This window comes from Neolamprologus brichardi, chromosome 3, assembly GCF_056152115.1.
Source record: "Neolamprologus brichardi isolate AB-2024 chromosome 3, ASM5615211v1, whole genome shotgun sequence".
NCBI lineage: Eukaryota > Metazoa > Chordata > Actinopteri > Cichliformes > Cichlidae > Neolamprologus > Neolamprologus brichardi.
Window position 1 is genome coordinate 53130054 of NC_142106.1, and position 24290 is coordinate 53154343.

At 41.6% G+C, this 24290-nt stretch overlaps 1 protein-coding gene across 2 annotated transcripts; it reads right to left on the minus strand.

Moving 5' to 3' along the window:
• Positions 1–276: 276 nt before the first annotated feature.
• LOC148105813 (protein NLRC3-like) lies at positions 277–15354 on the minus strand. Of its 2 annotated transcripts, XM_087838970.1 has the most exons (7): positions 12146–12224; positions 11517–11745; positions 9621–11391; positions 9378–9551; positions 5286–5459; positions 4996–5151; positions 277–442 (listed from the first exon to the last, which is right to left on the minus strand). In XM_087838970.1, the coding sequence occupies exons 1-7, from the start codon at positions 12146–12148 to the stop codon at positions 292–294; spliced, it is 2658 nt and encodes an 885-aa protein (XP_087695096.1). In that variant the 5' UTR covers positions 12149–12224; the 3' UTR covers positions 277–291. The 2 variants fall into 2 exon arrangements, with proteins under 2 accessions (XP_087695096.1, XP_087695095.1); XM_087838969.1 differs by lacking the exons at positions 277–442; positions 4996–5151; positions 5286–5459; positions 9378–9551 and adding exons at positions 14747–14860; positions 14967–15116; positions 15229–15354 and having other exon boundaries at positions 9617–11391.
• Between the last annotated feature and the right edge of the window lie 8936 nt (positions 15355–24290).

The window sequence follows — 24290 nt, forward strand, 5'->3', positions numbered from 1 at the left end:
CTCCATCCTTTCCTTTTGATTCCTCTGTAACTCACTGATATAAAAGCCCTCCTCGTCCACTCAACCTCCCAGTAACAGCGACCAGTCAGACCATCTCTACACAGCAGCTGAGGACGAACATCAAATCTGTCTGGATGATCAGGATATGATTGAAAAGGGTTATATATACATGTCACCTTCCTGTTGTTGTCAGACAGTTGGAGCCATTTGTTCACTGTGTTTGTGTCGATTGTGAGTTGACAGGAATCTGATGGAGAGAACAAACACAATCCAGCTGCAGTTATTGATCCATCATCTGTTCATTGATTGACACTTTGATGATGACTCCTGACATGATGAAGATGGTTGAATGTGTGCTGCTTTGTTTTCATGAATCCCATTAAAAACACACTTACACTTCCTCAGACCTGGTCTCAACCATCGGACTCCAGCAGGCTCCACCCTGAAAGGAGGAGGGGGGTCAGAGCAGCACAGTCAGCATGCACACATGGACATTACATGGCTCTCATACACACACTGTTACACACTGATAAAGGAACAGTCCAACATTTTGACACATAAATGTTTCAACTTCAAAAGAGCAAAACTCATAATCACATCACATTTAATCTCCTTTATTAAGCACGATGTCCAGGGAGCATTGACATGTGCCACAGTCAAGGTTCAACACACTGTGACATTCATGCTGTCAGGGAGTGGCTGCATATTAAATGTAAAGACTGGGACTGGCTACAAAAACTGATTCAGTACAGGTAGAGTGCAGCAGCCAGTGCATCACATATTTTGAGCTAATGCAGCGGTCATCACACCACATACTGCTTTCTATGTAAAGGAGCCTTCATTCTCAGATTAGGGCTGTTTGTGACCATAAAGTCTGTCTCACAAGGGCAGCCACTGGTCCAGGCGAGGATGCCTCCACAGTGGGATGTCTGAGGGTGCAGACATGGGTGAAGTTAGGACCAGGTGCCAGTGGACCTGTGGACCTCTGGAGACAGGAGTTATTGTTTCACTCCACCAAAAGCAGAGAGAAAGACGTTTATTAATAATCCTTCTAATTAATAAATGCTCTGTAGAGCAAATTTGTTGAAGGTAAACAAACATAAATGATGGAAACAGCATCAACCAATCACAGTGCTGCACTCTTGCAGGAGGAGGTTGTGATTTGATGCATGTGATGAATATATTTATTTCTTATTCTCCTAACAGGAAAATTATCTTTGTTTTTGTATATTTATACTAACATAAGTGCATTTAAAGGCTCGTCATCTTGATTTATTTATTCAGAAATGATATCAAACAATAAAACAGGGAAACCCTGAATTAAATGACACAATTCTTGGTCATTGATGGTTACAGCTAACAGTGTCTCTGGGACCACTTTTGACAGCATTTGACTGAAGTGCTGGTTGGCTGCAGGGCCACCATGAAGACTCTTTCTGGAGCTCTCCGGCTATGTCCACACTAACACGTTTTAGTTTGAAAACGCCTCGTTTTCTCTCCGTTTTGGCCTCCCGTCCACACTGAGACGGTGTTTTCCATCCATCCATCCATTTTCTTCCGCTTATCCGGGGCTGGGTCGCGGGGGCAGCAGCCCAAACAGAGAAGCACAGACCTCCCTCTCCCCAGCCACCTACTCCAGCTTATCCGGGGGAACCCCAAGGCGTTCCCAGGCCAGCCGAGAGATATAATCTCTCCAGCGCGTCCTGGGTCTGCCCCGGGGCCTCCTCCCGGTGGGACATGCCCGGAACACCTCACCCAGGAGGCGCCCAGGAGGCATCCTTGTCAGATGCCTGAACCACCTCAGCTGGCCAAACTTCTCACCCTATCTCTAAGGGAGAGGCCAGCCACCTTTGAGAGGAAGCCCATTTCCACCACTTGTATTCACGATCTCGTTCTTTCGGTCACTACCCACAGCTCGTGGCCATAGCTGAGGGTCGGGGCGTAGATCGACCGGTAAATTGAGAGCTTCGCTTTTACACTCAGCTCTCTCTTCACCACGACGGACCGGTGCAGCGTCCTCATCGCTGCAGCCGCTGCACCAATCCGTCTGTCGATCTCCTGCTCCCTTCTCCCATCGCTCATGAACAAGACCCCGAGATACTTAAACTCCTCCAGTTGGGGCAGGAAGCCGACCCTGACCCGGAGTGGGCACTCCACCCTTTTCCGGGTGAGGACCATGGCCTCAGATTTGGAGGTGCTGATTCTCATTCCCAGCGCTTCACACTCGGCTGCGAATCGTTCCAAGGCGAGCTGGAAGCCTTCACCTGATGAAGCCAACAGAACCACATCATCCACAAAAAGCAGAGATGAGATCCTGAGACCACCTAAGTCAGGGGTCAGCAACCATTTGGACCCGGTTTCCATGCAAAAGAAAACACTGGGAGCCGCAAATGCTTTTTGACATCTAAAATTAATATAACACTGCATATATTGTGTTTTACCTTTATGCTTTGTGTGAACAACTAAGGTGTGTTGCTTAAATCCATGAAGTGCTACAGAGAAAATTACAATTTATTTATGTAAGTAACACATTTTAAACTCTTAAAGAAATATAACAAAAGGAAAGCTGAACTAAAATGATCCAGCAAACAAAAACTGTTGTGAGCAGCCACCCTCATATCGCCTTTGGGCTTTTGGAGCCTTGACCTGAATTTTAAAAAGTAATTTGAAAAAAAGCTCTATGCTGCTAAAAGATGAAAAATAGATATTTGCAAAATTCTGCCTAAATATGTATTTTACCTGGTTAATGTGTGTGGCGGGGCGTGGTCTGCAGCGGCGCTGCAGGGGAGGCGGACGCACCTGAGCGGCACCCGCAATCACGCCTCGCCACCTTAACGTCTGTGCTCTCTCTGCTGTTGTGTTGATGTGTGTCGGGCTGTGAGCTGAAAAGCTACAGCCGGCTGTGTGCGTACAGCAACCGTGTGTGAAAAGCGGTCAATAAAGAGATGCTGAAAAGCGTGTTCATGCAAACATCGTCGGGTCTGCTGTGATATGTTTACAATGGGACTTCTGGTCACAGCGTCTGCAAATCAGGGCTGTATGAAGTCACTCTCATCTTTACGCAGGACTGTAAGCTGTCATCTGTGAGGCGTGAGTGGTGTTTGTTTTTAACATAGTTCACAGTGGAGAACAGCTGCTGACATAATGTGGATCTGAAGATCTATAACTGGCCTGCCTGGGGTTGAAAGTCTCGATAAATGCGTGGCGTTTCGGCGGGTACACCGGCTTCCGCGAGTGTGACGGATATTTTGAGCGATGAAGAAATAATAGAATATAATTTTATTTTTATACTTCAATATCACAATAATCTTCCAATTTAGAACTACAAGTTAAAAAAGAACTAACATAGATAAAATACACTTCAGCTGAATACTTCTAATTTATTTTCCCGGAGCCGAACTATAAGGACTAAAGAGCCGCTCCGGAGCCGACCCCTGACCTAAGTGAAACCACTTGGCTACGCCTAGAAATTCTGTCCATAAAAATTATAAACATAATCGGTGACAAAGGGCAGCCCTGGCGGATCCATCACCCACCTGGAACGAGTCCGACTTATTGCCGGCTATGCGGACCAAGCTCTTGCAACGGTCGTATAAGGACTGAATGGCCCATAGCAATGGGCCAGACACCCCATACTCCCGGAGCACCCCTCACAGGACTCCCCAAGGGACACGGTCGAATGCTTTCTCCAAGTCCATAAAACACATGTAGACTGGTTGGGCAAACTCCCATGCGCCCTCAAGTATCCATGAGGGGATAAAGAGCTGGTCCAGTGTTCCAAGACCAGGATGAAAACCGCATTGTTCCTCCTGTAACCAAGCTTCGACTAACGGTCGGACTCTCCTCTCCAGCACCCTGGCATAGACTTTCCCAGGGAGGCGTTTTCGCTCAAGGAAAACGCTGTGTTTTGAACACGCTCTCGAAAATGCATACATTTGAAAACGGTGCTTTCCCTTCGCAGTGTGGACAGCAAAGACGCGGAGCATTTTCAGACGAAAACACCGTCTTCAAATCCATCTGGGCTAGTGTGGACGTGGTCTCAGTGGCACAGCACATATCCTGCAGTGCAGGCTGCAGGGTAACAGGACCAGTGGTTGTCCTTGCTAGATTGGATTTACAGTCAAAAACACCCACTGGTCTGGGCCCAACACCCAACCAGTGACCTGGTTTCCTCCACCAGCTCCATCCCTTTGTTTCTTAATCTTTGCTTTCTGTTAGCAATGAATGACTGATTTGAATGATTGATTTATTTTGATTTTATATTTAGTGCTGTCAACATTAACCCGTAATTACGGCATTAATGCGGCAAATCCTCATTAACAAGTTAACGCAGATCAGCCCGATGAGGGGTTACATGGCGTTGAAGCGTTAATGCAGCTTAACGCGTTAATGTTGACAGCACTCATTATATTATAATTTGACTTTGAATTTCAAGGTTGATCGACCAAAGTTAATTCACTTTGACTGCATTCTATTTTTCTGTTGTTTTCTACTAACTATTATCACAAAGTCCAGAAGATCAATTTGATATTTTAGCACAAACAAGTTTCAGTAGTAAACGCTCAGAAGCAGCAAACTAGCAGTGCAAAATAGCCCATTTTAGTAGGCGGCCAGTTAAGTTGAGTGACCTAGTAATCTATTTACTTTTACTAATATGTTTTTCTAAGCTGGGGAAACAACTTCCCCCTAATTCTAGTTTATGCTGGGCCAGGCTAAACATGTCCTGGTCATGGTCTCTGCACACAGATAAAACTTAAAATAAATAAAGAGAGTGAAAATGTCAGTTCCTTTTCAGAGATCAGTTTGAACAGGCTGCACCGTTGTTGCTGACAGAGATTTTGTCCTTTTAGATCACATACAGACATCTACTGTTTATGTTAGACCAGAAATGTGTGATTGTTCAAATAACACTGGTTTCCAGCATTAAGTAATCAGACAGAGCCAGTTTCCTCATCTATCAGACACTGCTTGTGGCTGTAACAGCCATCTACAAACCTCAGAGTGTCCAGTCTTAGCTGCTCAAGCATCTTCACTGCTGCCTCTCCTGGGTTATTGTAGCTCAGGTCCAGCTCTTTCAGATGGGAAGAACTGGAGCTAAAAGCTGAGACCAGAGACTTGCAACCTTCCTCTGTGATCAGGCAGCCTGACAGCCTGCAGACGTGACAAATACTCTTAGAGAAAAGCAAAATAGCTAAATGCAAACAGGAAATTACAGCCAAAAATGAATTTAAAAAAGACATGTAAACATCTAAACCTCATCTACTGAACATTTTGAGAACGCTGACCTGAGTGTTTCCAGTTCACAATATGGACTCTTCAGTCCAGAAGACAAAACTTTCACTCCACAGTCCTTCAGGTCATTGTTACTCAGGTCAAGCTGTCTCAAACTAGAGGGCTGGGAGCTGAGTAGTGAAGACAGAGTTTCACAGCTTCCCTCTGAGAGATTACAGACACTCAATCTGAAGAGACAATAAAGAGAAAAATAATAATGTTAAACTTTCTGGTCTGAACCTTTGAAAAATACATGATCTAGATAAAATATCATCTCTATAGAGGTTAAATCGTGTGGAGGGTTAATTAATCATCAATAATCAATCAATTAGTCATCATTAAATAATTAATTAAATGTCATTAACGAATTAAGTTCAAAATACTTAATAAATTAAATATATACATCTATATATATATACATCATTGATATAATACCAAGTAATTTCCAATAAATTAATTACAAATTTATTGATTTTTAAATATATTTAATTAATCACTTATTGACACATTTAATTAATTATTTAAGAATCTATTTATTTAATTCATTTGGGCCCTTCTAGCCCTGCAGCTGTGCATGTGCTTACATATCCACTGGTATGTATCCTAAAGGTATTCTCACAGCAGTGGTGCTGAACATTAAATGACCAGCAGATGTCAGTTCTTCATAATAAGCAGTTAAACGAGGCTTTGTGTGATCTGTCTTTGTGTGAAGCAACTGGCCAGAAAAATTGGACACATTCACAGAGCTTTACCACACCATCACTAGACAACAATGGAATTATTTTAACTAAAAACAAATAATCAGAAAGTCTTCTGCCTGGTCTCGTACCTCTGTGTTTCTGTAACATGAATAATGAGCTGAAATTCTCCTTACGACACCACCGATCAGCTCGAAGGGCCCTCGAGTTTACCTGCATGCATCCTGTTCACCTCTCATCTGTTTAACACCTGCTGGTTATTCAGGAAACACGCCCACATTACCTGGTGACAGTCACAGTTTAATGCGGGCCGCTGTTTGTCAATATAAAATAATTTAGTTCCAATATTGTGCACACAATTTGCAAATGTACCGTAGTTTTCGGACCATAAGGCTCACTGGATTATCAGGCGCACTGTCGATTTTTGAGAAAATTAAAGTTCGTTAAGTTTCGTCAGCGCACAGCTGCTGGAGCTTGTGTTTACCCTCAAAGTGACCGATCTGGGTTTACCTGTTACTTTAATAAGGATTTAGGCTATTTGCATTTAAATTAAATAGATTTATTGACAGACATCAATTAAATAAGTAAACATGTACCTCAGTAATATAGTTCTGCCACTTATCTGCTCTAATGACTGGAAATCTGATATATGGTATAACTTTTGGAAGTCTATTAAAATAAAACCAAAAAATAAAATAAAATCAGATGTGTGGTCTTTGGTTGTTGTTGTTGTTTTTTTTTTTTCTTTGTTCAATAAGCAGATGTTGGTGTTTCAGCAATGCAGTAACTTAAGTTTAAAAGGCTTGTTAGAAACTATGAAACACATCATACAGACTTGTGGACATTAGAAGACATTATGTCTAACAAGTCTTGTACAGTTAACTGAAACAGCAACATTATCTCTTTTATTAAAACATGCATATACACAGGTAACACTGCTTATTGAAAACCCCCCAACAAAGATCAGATCTTAATCAGACTTTATTTTAGAATACAGTTTAATAATATTTTTTTAAGGCAGTTTAATAATTTCTGGAGCAGGCTGAACAGCAGTCTTCACTATCTACAAACAGCATGAACATGCTGTGGTGAAAATGCTCTCTTTCCTCCTTAAACATCTTTTTAATGTTAGTTTTAATTTAATGCTTGTTTCAGAAGCATAGTCTTAACTTAAAGTAACTCAGGTCAGACCTTCATGAACCGAAAACTCACAGCTGCCAACTCTAGTTTGTGGCTAGACTCAGTTTGTTGAACCTGTGCCTTGAAAAAGGCTCCTGTTTGTCCCTCATGTTTGTTTTCACATTTTAGACTTTGCTTCTATTGGACCTTTTATCAGTAACACGTGCTTACTTTTTGCAGGAACAGTTAAAACTAACATAAATAAATAACTCGAGAGGAGATAGTCAGCAGGGGGTAATGCGAGTTGTGTGCCACGTTGTCAGCGGTATACAAGCTCGACCACTTGCAAAGTGAGCTGGCAGACATCACTGAAATCATCTGAGATGATTAGGTTCATTTTGACAAAGTAAGCAGATATTTAAAGATTATGCCACTACATTCTTGTCTAGAAGATATTAAAGTGTATTTGGTGACACACAAAAAAGGGTAAAGTTTAAGTATAGTTTGGGTCCACACATGACCAAACCCTGGTGTGTGGGCCTACATAGTTTTGAGAAAAGCCCACTAAAAGAACGCCCACCACTCCCTAACCTCATTGGCACTCAGACGTCCTCTTCAGAAAGCCTTAATGTTTGGCATGATTGTAGCCAAAAGACTTATTCTTAGAGCCTGGAAATCACCATCTCCTCCACTGGGTTTGGCTACGTGAGATGATTGCATGTTTGTATATTGAAAAGGTTCGTTATCGTCTGGCGGACACTCATTTTAAGTTTGTCGAAATCTGGGGCCCTTTTCTCAATCATATTAACAGGGATTCAACATAAACTTTAACCCGTTTAACAAACACTTTGTGTTTGTGTGAAACTGCACTTCTGCCGGACCCTGATTCCTTCCTGGACTTGTCCCCCACATCTGGTGAACTCTCTGTTGTTGTCTAACCTCACACAGAAGATCATCTTCTTTGGACACTGGTGTTTCTTTTGATCTTTTGATTTGTACTGGCTAACCGGTGTATTTTTTCTTTTCTTTCCTGTTTGGTTTTTTTGTTTGTTTGTTTGTTTTTGTTTTTTTTCTGTGCTTGAATGTTATTGTTTTTGTATCTTATGTCCTTTGTCTGGTGTGATTTTATGTAACTTCGAACTTAAAATCTTATAAATAAACATTTTAAAAAAAAGAACGCCCACCAGACCAAAGCAATGGTTTTGACTTGATCAGCATTAACCCCGCCCCCTGACTTTGATGGGTGAAGATGACAAATAAAATGTATTTATGAACACCGATGCAGGGCCAGGAGTAGCAACGTGAATTAAATAAATACATCATTAAATAATTCATTAAATGTGTCAGTAAAATAATTAAAATAGAAAACAAACCAATAATTGATTAAATATGTAATTAACTAATTAGAATTGTACATAAATAAATAATGAAACATTTTAAATGAAATAAATGGATAATTCATTATCAATATATATTTTTAATTGATTATGTACATTTTTAAATTAAATACTGAAATAATTAATTCATTAGTGATGTCTTTATTTAATACAACCATAAAATTATTGCTAGTTTACTCAAAATCAATTTAAGACATCAATATTAAAGGTTAAATTATGATAATGAATACATGCAACTATAACTGATTACATAAAAATGAGGATTTCTTCAGCTAAAGCCAAAGTGCTGACTCCTTTGGCATGTTACTCTCAAATGTTTTCCCTAATAACAATAACATAATTACACTTTAGCCACAAGAGGGCAGCAGCATTAATATAAGTCACATGTATATAAAGGTACAGTGATTATATTACAGTGATTTTGACAAAAACAAAACAGACGTTGATGGCAGTGTGTTTCCATGACAGATCTACCAACCAATCACAACTAATTTTTCTTGGTAGTTTTTTCCCTGTAGTTCCTCCTTTTGAGAAGTGAATAACTTGACCAGATCTTTATCAAACCCCACAGGTAAATAACTACCTGTGGCATGGCATGTGACAGGGCAGGATAGATAAACTGCAACAAGTTTATCTATCCTGCCCTGTAGTTATTTATCTGTTCATTTCTGACACTTTCTCAACTTCTTGCACAAGCAAATGTAGACTGTTAGCAGCTGATAGTTAAATCTCACTGATTCACAGTAGTTACACTGACTAAAAATCTGGTTTTAAATGGTTTTAGAAGAAAAACCTTTGAAAAAGATTTCAAAGTAAGGATATGTCAGTATAAAAATAAATGTAGTGTTTAAGTTGAAAATTTCAAGTCAAATCACAAACAACAATATCTGACCTGAGTGTTTCCAGTTTCCAGTTTCCAGTCTTCAGTCCAGAAAACAGTCTTGTCAAACCTGAGTCCTGGAGGTTGTTGTTACTCAGATCTAGAGCTATGAGCTCACAGTCTTCTAGTTGAAGGGAGGAGGACAGAGCTTCACATGCTCTCTCTGACAGGTTACAGCTATTCAGACTAAAAGAAGATAGAAATCATCATAAATAAAATTACGATCAATTAAATAATAAAAACTTTATGACTTACAGAGCTTTTTTAGAGGCTTTGACTACTGGCAGCAGCCTCAGAAGAGCCTCCTCTGAAGCAGAGTATTTCTTCAGGTCAAACACATCCAGATCTTCTTCTGATGACAGTAAGATGAAGACCAGAGCTGACCACTGAGCAGGAGACAGTTTATCTGTGGAGAGACGTCCTGATCTCAGGGACTGTTGGATCTCCTCCACTAGAGAACGATCATTCAGTTCATTCAGACAGTGAAACAGATTGATGCTTTTCTCTGCAGACAGATTCTCACTGAGCATCTCCTTGATGTACTGAACTGCTTCCTGATTGGTCTGTGAGCTACTTCCTGTTTGTGTCATCAGGCCTTGCAAACAAGTTTGATTAGTCTTCAGACCCAAGAGAAAACGAAGGAACAAGTCCAGGTGTCCATTGGGGCTCTGTAAGGCCTTGTTCACAGCACTCTGATAAAAATATTTCTCTGTCTGAGAGCTTGTTTGTTGTTCTTCCAGCAGATTAAGTCCAGAGTTGATGAAGGTCAGATGGACATGAAGAGCAGCCAGAAACTCCTGAACACTGAGATGAACAAAGCAGAACACCTTGTTCTGGTACAGTTGTTTCTCCTCTTTAAAGATCTGTGTGAACACTCCTGAGCACACTGAGGCTGCTCTGATATCGATGCCACACTCTGTCAGGTCTGATTCATAGAAGATCAGGTTTCCTTTCTGCAGCTGATCAAAAGCCAGTTTTCCCAGTGACTCAATCATCTTCCTGCTCTCTGGACTCCAGTGTGGATCTGTTCCAGCTCCTCCATCATATTTGATCCTCTTGACTTTGGCCTGAACCACCAGGAAGTGGATGTACATCTCAGTCAGGGTCTTGGGCAGCTCTCCTCCCTTTCTGGTTTTCAGCACATCCTCCAGAACTGTAGCAGTGATCCAGCAGAAGACTGGAATGTGACACATGATGTGGACGCTTCGAGCTTTCTTGATGTGGGAGATGATCCTGCTGGCCTGCTTCTCATCTCTGAATCTCTTCCTGAAGTACTCCTCCTTCTGTGGGTCAGTGAACCCTCTGACCTCCGTCACCATGTCGACACACTGAGGAGGGATCTGATTGGCTGCTGCAGGTCGTGTTGTTATCCAGAGGCGAGCAGAAGGGAGCAGGTTCCCTCTGATGAGGTTTGTCAGCAGCTCATCCAATGAGGTGGACTTTCTTGTTTCAGTCAGGATTTTAGTTTTGTTGAAGTCCAAATTAAGTCGACACTCATCCAGACCATCAAGTATGAACACAACCTGGAAGTCTTCAAGCCTGCAGATTCCTGATTCGTTAGTTTGATTAAAGAAGTGATGAACAAGTTCCACCAAGCTGAACTTTTCCTCTTTCAGCACATTCAGCTCTCTGAAAGTGAATGGAAATATGAACTGGATGTCCTGGTTGGCTTTGTCTTCAGCCCAGTCCAGGCTGTATTTCTGTGTTAAGACTGTTTTCCCAATGCCAGCCACTCCCTTTGTCAGCACTGTTCTGATTGGTTCATCTCTTCCAGGTGAGGCTTTAAAGATGTCTTCTTGTCTGATTGTTGTTTCTGGTCTGTCTGGTTTCCTGGATGCTGTTTCAATCTGTCTGACCTCATGTTCATCATTGACCTCTGCAGTCCCTCCCTCTGTGATGTAGAGCTCTGTGTAGATCCGATTCAGAAGGGTTGGGCTTCCTGCTTTAGCGATGCCCTCAAACACACACTGGAACTTCTTCTTCAGTTGGGCTTTAAGTTCACGTTTACAGAGTGGAGCAAATATTTCTGAAGGTAAGAAATTCAGAAAAAAATATTATACAATAAATATCATAGCCTTTCAGTACCCTGAAAGGATGAATGTCTATTGGTCCATTTCTTGAGCTATTCAGTCTTTAGAGAAATTCTCTTACTGCTCTGCAGATGGTCAGCCATCTCATGCTGCTTAAGTCTCCTCAAAAAGTGGAGTGTGATCTTCAGAAATGCTTCTCTGCAGCTCTTTCTTTCATCTTCATCCTCACCTTCAAACATCTCATCATCCTCCATCTGGCTTTTTATGGTTTCTGGGTGATCTGGACTCAGAAGCTTCTGGATCTTCTTCAGCTCGTTCTTCACAAACATGGTGATGTTTTCCTCCAGCAGCTGGAAAAGAAGACTATATGAATTACCCAGTGGTAAATGGACTGGTTCTTATATAGCTCTCTTTGATACTCTGTGCACACAAAGCATTTTATACAACATGCCTCATTCAACCAAGCACATTGTTCTATGCTTAAATACTTTCTTTCACACTCTGATGGATGCATCAGAGGGCAGCTTGGGTTTAGTACGTTACCCAGTACATTTGCCAGCCAGGGTTTGATTCACAAACCTTCTGACTAGTAGCTGACCTGCTCACCTCCTGAGCTACAGTCACCCCAATCTGACTGAAATCATGGAGCCCAAACTCTGATTTATGTTGGACACACTGACAATCCTCTGGTCCACAAAGTGCAGCATAGAGGTGACTGAAAAGAACAAATGTAAACGTAGTACTACAAACCATAACCACAGAGTCCAGGTGTGTTTGATGTTGCTGTGCAGACTGACCAGTGGAAACCTCTGCTCTCTCCTGGTCCACTCTGTGGAGGAGTAATGTATAATTAGCTCATGTTATGTCTGTCCACACACAGACACAAGCTAAAGGTCCATGAAGTGATGTTTGGATGGGTTCAGTCAATCAGATGACTGTCATGGTGAAGCTTTGCTAGTCCTGGTGATCCCACTGAGAATTAACAACTCAGTTTCCAGATGTCTGTAGTTTTCTGCTCAGTTTCTTTAGTCCCAACAGCTCTTACCATCTCCTGCATAAAGCTTTCCCTCCATGCTCAGATGCCCTGGAACAAGGTGCTCTCTTTATATCAGTGACTGGTTTAAAGTGACAAGTTGCAGTGGTCGCCAAACTTTGTGTCAGCAAAAGTAGTTCTAATGTTTCTTACATTTCTTACATTTTTACACACACAAATCAATGAACGCAAAAACAAACTTTTCAGATATTTTGTTTTACAATGTTACAAAACTCAGTTCACAACTACACAGTCTGATTTACAAGTACAAAATATTTATGACCACAGTTTGAGCCGATGTATGTCCCGAGTCTGTGGACTCAGTAGTTTTGTGTTGATTGTTATTATTGTTAGGCTTCAAAATTTCTTCTTACTTAACGATTAAGTCCCTGTATTCCACCGTTATATGGAAATCAGCCATTATAACTTGTCAAATCTACTTGTACCTCACAGTTTTCTAAGTACACAGAGAGCAGTAAACCTCAGAGCAGCAGCACATCAGACTGTGTGCAAAAAATCTAGAAGAGAAAATATTTTGACCCATTTCTAAATGATTCTTGTGACCATGCTGCACCACAACACCTGATCTCTGGTTTCCTGACCTCTTCAATCCCACTTTAATACTTGACTAAACTCATTTTCCTGTTTAGGTGTTGAGGCAAAGCCGCCCATCTACAATGCAGGCAACGGCAAATGGAGCTATTTTTTATTCCCTTTGGGTTTTTTATACTTTTGTGCTACAAAATGTTCAAGCTGATTAAATTCATTAGAATAAAAGTTCAGATAATTTTCTCATATTAATGTTGGAGGTAGAAATTCAGGTAACTTTGCACAAAAGCTAGCAGAAAGTTCCTTCAAAGACGGAGTTTTTACTTTAATACTGTGAGTACATTTCAGAGCCTGTACTCTTTTACCTTTACTTGAGTAAAGAAGTTGAATCAGTATTTCAGCTTTAAGAGGGTATTTTAACACAAACATCAGTCCTTCTACTTAAGTATGTTTGACACTTTGTTTACGCCTAAATTAACTTTACTGTTAACGAGTTTTCATGTTTCTGTAATCCACCAGTGTGCTCATGCTTTTTTAATTGAAAACATATTTTAATGATCAAATATAATTATTTTTGTTATTTGTGGATTTTAAATGTCCTTGACAGAGACAGATGATAATCATTATCCTGCACTGTGGTCTCAGGTTTGGTCGAGCTAGCACAAAGAATGGCTGGCTATGTTGAACTTCCTCCTGGGATCTACACTAAGAAGTGAGTCCAACATTAGCAGGGTCTCTTTCCTTTTTCTGGATTCACTTTAGCATTCACAGTCACGTGAAGCTTGTTATTAACTCGATAAGTCAACCCAGGGTTTCAGCTGAGCGTTCACATGAAACACATGGTGTTGGCAGCATCTGATCAATCATATTCATGGAGACGTGTATCAGCAACAGAGCAGCTGAGTTTGCAGAAGGAAGTCAAACTAAACCATAGGAACAATATGAGGAGATTACACACATAATAAAATACTAGCAGTAACACAGCTGCTGCAGACAAATCAGTCGTGTGATCGTGTGTGAGAGGAGAAGGACTGTAAAGGAGTTTGCTATAAAAAGCTCTGTATGAATGTGGGAGCATTTGAAGGGCTTTAAAAAGGCCAAAATAAAATAAAAGGCAGCAAAATTGCTGACTGTGAAAGTCACCAGACTTATCAGACCTCTGTGATTAAGACCTGTAAGAACACCTATTTGTACTTGTTGGCATTATATCAAATACACACGTATATTAAGCCTTTGTTTGAACTCTGGTTGAATTTGTTACTTTCAGACTGTGAAACATCACAGAGGCTGCAGCTGCAGATCTTTTTTTTCACCTGGAAATTTACTTTAAATGTTAGATGGAAAATGTATTGCTCAGTTTAACCAAAATAAGAACAATAATCCATAAACCTTCATAAAGACAAACATCTCCCCAGAACATTGAGCTGCTGAAGTGTCACTGAAGGGAAAAACTATTTGTCCTCCTCCATCCAGCAACACCTGAAACACCTGAGTGGAAGCTCCTCCCTACACTGTGTTTGAAGCAAAGCACAAAGGAGACACCTGCTGGAGCAGCTGGAGTCCTACAGACACTCAGCCTCTTCACTACACAAACACCTCCTACAACATCCACTCTTTCCACTCTGACTGCTGTGTTTGTGGAAACACTCCAACACACACCGCTTCACATACCAACATAGAAATGTGTGTGAAAAAGAGCTGAGCTGATATTAAACATGAGGATTTATTCATAAATACAGAGTCAGGAACAACATCTAGACACACATTACCTCTCAGCAGCAGAAGAACATCCTTTAAAGTTCATATCAAAACCCTTCGACATGTTGCTCTTTAAGGAAACACAGCTGGGTTCAGGTCCAGGAGATTCTGGCCTCTTATTGATCCTAAGAGAAAAACAATAAATGTAACAGCTTCATGAGATAGGAAGGAAAAACTGGAAATATTAAATTAAAGACATGATGAACAATCTCATAAAAATAATGTACTTACTCTTTGTCACATAACACTCTTTTGTTAAAGTTTATACCGATACCCTTCGAGTCGTTGCTCTTTAAGGAAACACAGCTGGGTTCAGGTCCAGGTTCTGGATTAGTTTTAGGGTTATGTCCAGCTGAGCCTGGTACGCCCCACAGCTCTGGGCTTTAAAACAACACACACAGAGGTATGAGTGTGAATAATGATAGAGCAGTGATGTGAGTGCTGAGCTGTGACATGGAGAAGAGTCATGGACAGTTAGAGATGGTCATCTCACCTCTGAGCTTTGGTCTGGCTCTCATGTTCCCCACACAGAGTGCTTTTAGAGGGAGGGACTCCCTCCTCTCTGTCCTCACACTGATCCATGCTGCTCAATTCACATCAGCTCACACACACTTTCTACCTTCACCTGCAGAGGAAACACAAATCATTCATGTGCACATCAACTGAGAGCAGCAGAGGTCGTGTCTGATGTGTTGGACTAACATCCATCTGAGACGCAGCTTTCACCAGTTCACTACAAAAAGTGTCACAGAGCCGAGTTCAGCCTCCAAATCCTCCATTACTGTAGTCCTACAAAGCAGCAGGTCAAACATGGCTGCAGAGAGCAGCTTTATGTCAGTAACAATGTCCAGGACCGAGCTGACTGCTTACAGAGTTCATACTCTAACTGCTAGCTGCTCTGCTAGCTAAGCTAACTCAGTAACAGTGACTCTGACAGCAGTTACTGTGGAACAGCGGCCGAGCTCAGGACACATTCAGTGTGTTTAGTCTGAGTCCTGGACTCTGATTCAATGGATTCAATCCAGCTCAGAGTTTCATGTGTTCATCAGAATAAAATACATGTACTAATATAACAGAAGTAATCCTCTGAATGCAGGACTGTAATGGAGGATAAATAAGGTTTTTACAGCCTGAAAGAAACATTCAGTTCATATATTTGTAGACAGTGAAGCAGTTTTTAATACTGCAGCTGTTTCCTTCACCTGTGTGTGTGTGAGCCACACCTTCATGTGCTGCTTTAGAAATATGTGGTCTGACTGCTCAGACTGAGTCTAGGAGGAAAGTTCACACGCTGGAGAAAGTTTTGTTCCTAACTTTGTCAGAGTTCGGCTCCAAAGACAAAGAAGACGGAGCTCACAGTCTGTAGATGGTCCTCAGTGTGTGTGTGAAGCCAAGAAAGCACACAGGAGTGTGTTTATGTCAGCAAATCAGTGTGTGTGAAGAGTCTGAGGGAGTGTGTGAATGAGACTAAACACTGAAACCAACAGTCCAAGAAAAGCTGAACTCGACGCACAGAGACTCTTTTTAACGTACATAGCGTACTTTGAATTGGAACAGTATTTGGTCTGTGAGTGATATGACGTATCACAAGTGTGCATATATTAAGAAACAATAACACACATGCAATGAAAATCAGGTTGTTATCTTTCATCAGTGTTAAAATAGTGTGAATTTAACACACTTAAACCCTGAATTTGAGGAATAACTCAGGGAAGTTCCACGAAGGAAAAAGTGATTAAAGCTTAAAGTAGTTTTTAGAATAGTGAATTAGGAGTGCTCCTGTACAGATTGATCAAAACAAGTGATGACTGTAGAAAGAAAATAAAAACAATTCAATAATGTGGTGATGGTTAAATATGCATTTCTCTTGTCACGGCAACTTCTTGAGATATGACTCAGTATGCAAATGAGTTGAATGACTGGGGACAGGAAAAGAAAAAGAAGAACTTGGGTTTCCTGTCTGACTGGATGAGTGAAGCTTGCACTGAAAGAGACACTGTGTCTGTGTGAGAAGAAAGGCTTGGTAACAGACAGGATAATTAAATAAAGTGGTCAGGTCTGTGACTAAGTGCAGTAGTCCAGATTTGAAAAGAAATTCAGAAGTGTGGTTTAAATTGGGATTCTGGGTAAAAAAGGGGGTGTAGGAAGTAGATTTAGGACATTTCCCATTTCACAGGTGCTGTCTTAGAGCTTGATTTATTTGTTGTGGATAGACGTAATTATGACGGAATAATAAGTAAACATTGAAAACATACAACCCGTTGAGGGGACAGATAGGGTTGGGCAATTGAAAGGTTTCATTTTGTTTAGCATAATCTCTTTTGTTATATTTTAGCCTTTTAACATGCAAGTAAACTTAATGGGATAAATTAGGAATTATGTCATGTTTCTTAGGAAATACAAAAAGGGGGAGAATTGTCATGTAATTAATATATTGTTAGTGCTTATTTTCTGATCATATTGTTTTATGTACTTTAATAATGAAGGTTTGTAAAGCAAGGCCACTTTTGACTCACAAACTAAGTGCTCAGCCAGACTGAAAAACAGGAAGTTAGTGTAGAAATATACAAGCATATTAATAAATACAGGAAGCCAGACAAAAAAGAGGAAATAGTAACATATAAGGAGTGTTTGTATCAAAACTGTGTGATGTGTAAAGTACCAAAATAACACCTATATGAGACACATTTTATGATTCTAATGTTAGAGATCCTGCAACTGCCGTTGAGCTATGCAGGGCTCTCTCTCTTCCGGAAGATGATTGAATAAAGAATTATAAATGTTTTGACCACTATGAGTCGGGTTTTCTCTGTTCTATCATGGGGATCAAAGAATCAGGTTTAATACGGCACAGCAGAGGAGCACTTTCTCTAACACACTGATTCAGTTCCACTGACACAAGGACACACACAGGAAGGCACACACACACAAGCCTTTATAAGAAACAACACAATCATCTGCGCTTGACTTGTCAATCCAAGTCCTTAGCCCATGAGCCCGCGGTATCAGACCACAGATATTCCCTTACTTTGAAAAAATAAAACCAGTTTTCAGAACAGACCTGATGTTTATGCTACAGCCTGTTTACCAATATAATCAATATCAGATATCAGAGCAACAGAAACCTCGGTGATCAGGACGCTGGGACTGAGAACAGGAAGTGGCTCAAACGTCACAGTTTCATAACGTCACCCTGAACTCCACTCACGGAGTTTCTGTCGCCATTGTAGTTTTTAAAGTCCCGTGATGAAGGCGGGTCTTTCTGTGAATCCGCACGGAGCCTGTTGTTCCCGCCACAGAGACACAGTAATGTCAGAGCGGTGTTAACACTCACCCTGCCTCAGCACAGCTCTCACTCTCCTCCTGCTCTCTCACACTAAACGGAGGCTCAGCTAAACTCACTTCCTCTCTTCTTACAGGAAACCAGCGCTCAGAGGAGCCGCCCGGCCTCACATTTCACCCACAGACACGAACAGCGTGGAATTATTTTATGTCATAAGAAGAAACATATTCATGTTAACACTCACCTGCCTCAGCTCCACCTTCCTCCTCCTGCTGCTCTGAACGGAGGCTCAATACTTTTACTTTCACTGCTGCTCCCTAAACACAGAGGATGCTGGGACTTGTAGTTTTTTCCTTCCGGTGCGGTCTTCCTCTTTGTTTGTTTGTGTTTGTGTTCAAGTTATTTCGATCATGTAAACATCAACAGAACACGTGAAGCCACACAGAGTTTGTATGTCGAGGTGGGTAGGAGGGTTTGAGGGTTTGGGGAGGGGTCAGAGGGAAGAGGTCTCTCAGTCTGGACAATCCACATTGATGGCATTGCATCTTTCAACGTGTTTGTGGGTCGATTTGGATGGTCCAGGTGTAAGAGCAGCCACTCAGCCTCTACTGCAGATGTGTGTCACAAGTTCATCTAGTAGTAGGCTATGGCACTTGGCCACAGGTGGCAGCAGTGGACTGGCCTCCATGTGAGACTGCTCCAGCTGCTATGTGATAGTCCAGCTGCAAACTGAAGATCAGATGCAAGTTTTGGAAATTAAACTGTACAATATAAAGCGCCTTGAGGCGACTGTTGTTGTGATTTGGTGCTATATAAATAAAATTTAATTGAAATTCGGAATATTCTTAACTTAGCTTTAAAACCTACCCAATCTAACTCTCCTCCACACTCAAAAACAAAGACAAACCAACTGACACATCTGAGTCCCTCACTTTCTTCAATCCACTCACTCTAACAAGCTCCACTTAGTCACACTGGCTCTGTTTATTACTAATTACTATTGTCTCCCGAGAAACACTTCCGTTTTGTTTTTTCCTATTTGTGTTTTTGATTTTTGAATTTGCATTTTCTTTTTTCCTATTTCCGCTGTCGGTTTTCCTATTTCAATTGTGTTTTTTGTGCTTTTGCAGCATTTTTTTATTGCTGGTGTTTTCTTAAGTTGCAGTCCATTTGGCCTCTCAGGGCCACCGTAGATATATAGGCCAAAAATAAATACATAACATCATTTCAATCAGTTTAAAGGTTTATTTGCAAGACACTAAAACAGAAAATATTAAAAGTTACAAATGTAATGTGCATGAAACAGGAATTCAAACGTGGCTCAGATGTGTGTCACAAGTTAATCTGGCTGTAGGCTATGGCACTTGACCACAGGTGGCGCTAATTGACTTGACTCCATTTGAGTGCACTCAAAGTAAACTGCACACTTTAGTTGTGAAGCGAAAACGCTGAAATCGCAGTAATAACACATACGAGGGGAACGATAACGAAGACAAGATGCTCCTGATCGTTACTCTTGCTGTCCTGTGAACAGCATCGGCGTGGTGTTAATTGTTTGCTTTTGTTTTGGCGATCGCCCCGTGAATGAGAATAGGACCAGGTAAACCCGCGACATTTTTAAATAGTTTGTCGTTCAACAGCAACAAGGCTGACGGAGTGTGTTTGAGGAAACCTCACAAATGTCACAGATGAAATATTCTGTGTTTATTTGCTGGTTTGTCGGTAGCAGCTCCTTCAAAGTAAGTCTACCACACATCTGTTTGACCAACGCCAGTTGATTTGAATCACCGGTTCAAACAATTGGAATGATTGTTATGTTACCTTTGGTGTTGAGTTTGACTGATATTTGCTGGATAGCAAATGTTTTAAAGCTATGAAACCTTTATCTGTACATAGCAGTTAAACTGTTTAGAAAATTTTTTTCTTTCTTCTTTTGTACGTAATTAGCAGCAGGTGTGTTGTTGTTCGGAAGGAGCAAACAGTTTGTGACCGTTGCGCTGTTATGTTAAATTGTGTTGGAATAAAGAATCTAAAGGACAAGATATGGTTTCAGTTATTGAACTAAGTTTAATAAGTTAATTCATACCAGTGACCAAGCATTAACCTGCCAACAAACAGCTCAGTGGCTTTAAATGTAGGCTTAGCCTTGACAGTATCTATAACACCATTAAAATGCAGTAATGGCCACACAAAAAATAAAACGTGACCATATTCAGTTTAAGCCATTTTATGTGGTTTAGTTTATACACTTGAATCACAATAGATGATAGCTTTCTGTTTTTAAATGTCTCCATTTATTGCAAACACTATAGTTACTGTTCTGCCTTTTATAAGGTAAACTGGATATTATGGTTATAAACGGCCCAAGAGCTCCCTCTAGTGGCTGCTTTGTAATATGGGTTTGACTACTTTGGGAATAATTTGTACATTTGAAAGTTTTATCTTGTTAGCTTGCAGTAAGAGTGTAACAAGTTAGTTTACAATGTTAGTTAGCTAATACAGTATTTTGTACTTTCAGTTTTACAATGGTCAAAGAGAAGGCAATGGTCAGAGGCCATTCTTCAATAAATCAGCGCAAAAAGGAAAATAAGTTATTGGAGCATCGTTATTTGGTGACACTAAGAGACTCAGGGCGAGGACAGCAAAGTAAAAAGACATTAGCGCAGTGGGCACAACCACGAGGAGCTATTTTCAGCGCATCAGTTATGAGTCTATGGTCACGAAAGCAATATCAACTGGATCTTCCAGAAGAGGAAGAAACACCAGACCAAAGAGAAACAGAACAAGTGCACAACGCAGAGAATATGGAGAACAAGGATAATGCAAGCAACGCAGACACACAGGCTGAGTCTAAACGCTCGCATACATCCAAGCGTTCATCCACAAGTTCTGCAGCAAAAGCAGAGATTGCACGCGCACAGCTGGCGTATTCAGAAAGAGAAGCAGCTATAATGAAACCAAAAACTGAACTTGAGGCTATTTTACATGTTTTGAGTTGTCAAAAGGCTGTTGCAGTTGCAGAAGCAGAGGTCTCAGTTTATGAAGAAGAGGAGGGACCCTCAGATAGTGAACTGAACTGCCCTATCCATTGGTGGGACCACCCGCCAGTCCAAAACAACGCACAGCAAAGTATGTCCAAAAAAACTCAGACATTTGCCTTGAAGGATTCAAATTAAAAGTAGATCCACTAGCCTGTCACAAAACTGCATGTGAACAATGCGAAATGGCCATGAATGCAGATATACACAATCAGGGCTCACACAGTGCTCAAAAGGCTAATGTTAAAGTGGAACTCCAAACACAACAGATAGAGAGACTGGGTTCCCCCAAACCTTATCTGTACAACACTCTTCAAAAAACAACAGAGACACAGGGGGTCCAGGATATTACAAGGTACCTGACAATAAGGGAAATGTAACGTACTGGACATTTGCAGTTTGATGACCACCCAGAAAACTACTGGCCATTCAAAGTGCTATTAAAGACTTGTATGTTACAGCTCAAGAGAAGCTAAATAAGATTATAATATTTATTTTATTTTCACTTGCTAAACATGGGACAGACATCACTGGGGAAAAGAAAGAGGGAAAGAAAAACAGCGGGGAAGAGGGACGGTGATAAAGGGCAAAAAACAAAAACAAACAAAACAAACAGACAAAAAATCCACATATCAATCACCTGGATCACCTGTTGAGAAAGAAAAAAGAGAAAACAAGCAAAAAAAAAAAGAGAGCAATACAATAAACAACATCATCGCGATGATCTATGTGAATATAACTGTAAATACTAAATATTGAATATTATTGTGCAGCACGAAAGATCGACAGTGCACAGTGTGCTTTGAGGTAGCAGCCAAAAAGGGTGTAGTTTGTGTGTGTGAGCACCCATGTGAGCATGAGCGAGCTTGTATTTAAAAGGTTCCTGCTAGAGGGTGTGGGGGGGCACAGCCCCGTCCACCAGAGCATGAAACAGGTATGGAGGAGATCCAGGCTCTAGACATCTAGAGGTCCTCAGAGCACAAGAGACCAAGGAAGAGCCGCGCCACTATCCCGGAAAGAGCTGAGGAGAGTCCCAGATGAGGGGTCAGCCGCGGAGCAGAAGCCAGGGGGGGTTGCAGTGACGTGCCCGTGAGCTCCGCTGGCAGCCAGCTGTGCCAAAGTGACCGAACCCCAGGCCGAGGGCATCCCACCCCCGAAGTGGCCCGAGCGAGCCCCAGGCTCCAGGCCCCGACAAGCAGCCACCAGGAGTGAGCTGGTGTGTACCTGGACGCCCATCCTCGGACACAAAGAACCACCAATGCACCGATGTCTGAGGTTGTCTGCCACTGGCAGGGGGAGTGGTGGGGGGAGATAGGCCTCCATACCTTGGAGGGCCTGAGATGTCCCCAGATAGGTGGCTTCTGATACCCGACCTGACATATGGACACAGACAAACAGGCACACACAGATACAAACATCCATTCCCACCCTCATGCTCTCATATGCAATTACTCAGCAGCAGGTCAGCGCAGAGCCCCTCCTGATAGCCCTCAATGTCTACGTGGATTTAAAATTGAGAGGTGGGCAACGGCGCCAGGGGTGAGGTCGTACACCCTGATGGTCTTCTGGATGCCGTGTAGCGTGCCCACCCCCAAGGTCCTATATGTATGTGTTATGAAAGTGTGAGTAATGTGAATGTCTAAGTTGTGGGATAAAATTGAGGCACAGGCAGCCAGAAGGGGAAAGAGGAGGGGATGCCTCCCCTGCACCCTGGTGACACACCTTTACCCCAAGGCCCTGCATGTGTGGGTGATTGTGGTGGAGCGGGAAGAGGGAGGCAGCTGGAGATGGGGAGGGAAGGAAGGGAGGGGCAAGGGGGCCCAGGCCCATACGGACTGGGGCCCAGTTCAGCAGCGCCGCCCGGCCCCACAGAGCCCAGGACGACCCACCCGACACCACCACAGAGAAAACTGCACCCACCCTGTCATCCACTTATCCTCCAGACTACACAAGACATAGACACCCAGGCTGAGTTCTTCCTCCACCTCTCCTGTATCTCCCCCACCTGCAGAGTGAGTTCCTGGAGAGAGGAGACCTCCTGCAAGATGTGACAGCCTCCCCCACCAGTCTTCCATACAAACGTTAGACATGCAAACACTTAACACAGCAACACTGAAAGCATTTGAGTGTAAATTTCATTCAAATCAAACTTTATACACAATTACAATAATGGAAAAAAGTCTAAATATTAAAACACTACAACCACCGAGGAAACAAATAAAACCAATCACAATCAACATCAAAATATGATCATAGAAAAATAGAAGAAGAAGATGACAGCTCCAGCACCCCCCACAACCCTGAAAAGGATATGTGGAAGCGAACGGATGGATGGAAAAATAGAAGAGACATATCATACAATTCATATATGTTCATGTGATATCTTTGGGTTCAAAAAACCCAATAACCTTGAATCCTTCTTTTAAATTACATTTAAATTTCAGCTGGTAGCAAAGAAATTAATCAGAAATTAACCACAATTAATCTGCAGCTTCATCAATGTGATGCTGAGTTTCTGACTGAAATTCAGTCTGAACATGTCTGAATCTGTTAAACAGTCAGAGTGTTTCTCTAACAGCAGGAGCCTCTTTACACTCAGCTTCACACAGACGAGCTGAGGAATGATCAAGCAAACTTCTTCTTCTGTCATTTTTAACAGCAGCTTGCATCCAAAGATGTTGCACTACTGCCATCTCCTGGCTTTTACTCTTACTTCTCTTCCAGATCCTCAGATCCTCTTGATGACATCAGTATTTCTCAAAAATGAAAAACCACTCCTTTCACCTCATCATGACTTAACTGATTAACCACTTTTTCAAACATAAGTTTCATTTCACCACCAGTTCCTACCCTCAACACTCTCCTTTGACTTCTATACTTCCTGCAACTAATAACCACATGTTCAACCGTCTCCATAGCTTTACACCATCACATAACCCAGTCGGATGTTTCCCCATCATAAAAAGAGAACCATTCAGAAAGCAATGACCTGTTTGTATTCTCCTGCTGCCTATTTAACCCACTACTCCTCTTAACTTCTATTGTGTTTTGTACCCCATGTCTCCCTTTTGTTCCATTATCCCATGCCATTCTCCAGAAATTCTTACTTTGTGTCCAAACTATTCTTTTCCCTCAGATTTCAACAATGGTATCTGCACATCTATGTCTACTTTTTTAACAGCTGCTTTAGCCAACCTATCTGCTCTTTCATTACCCACAATACCTCGGTTGAGG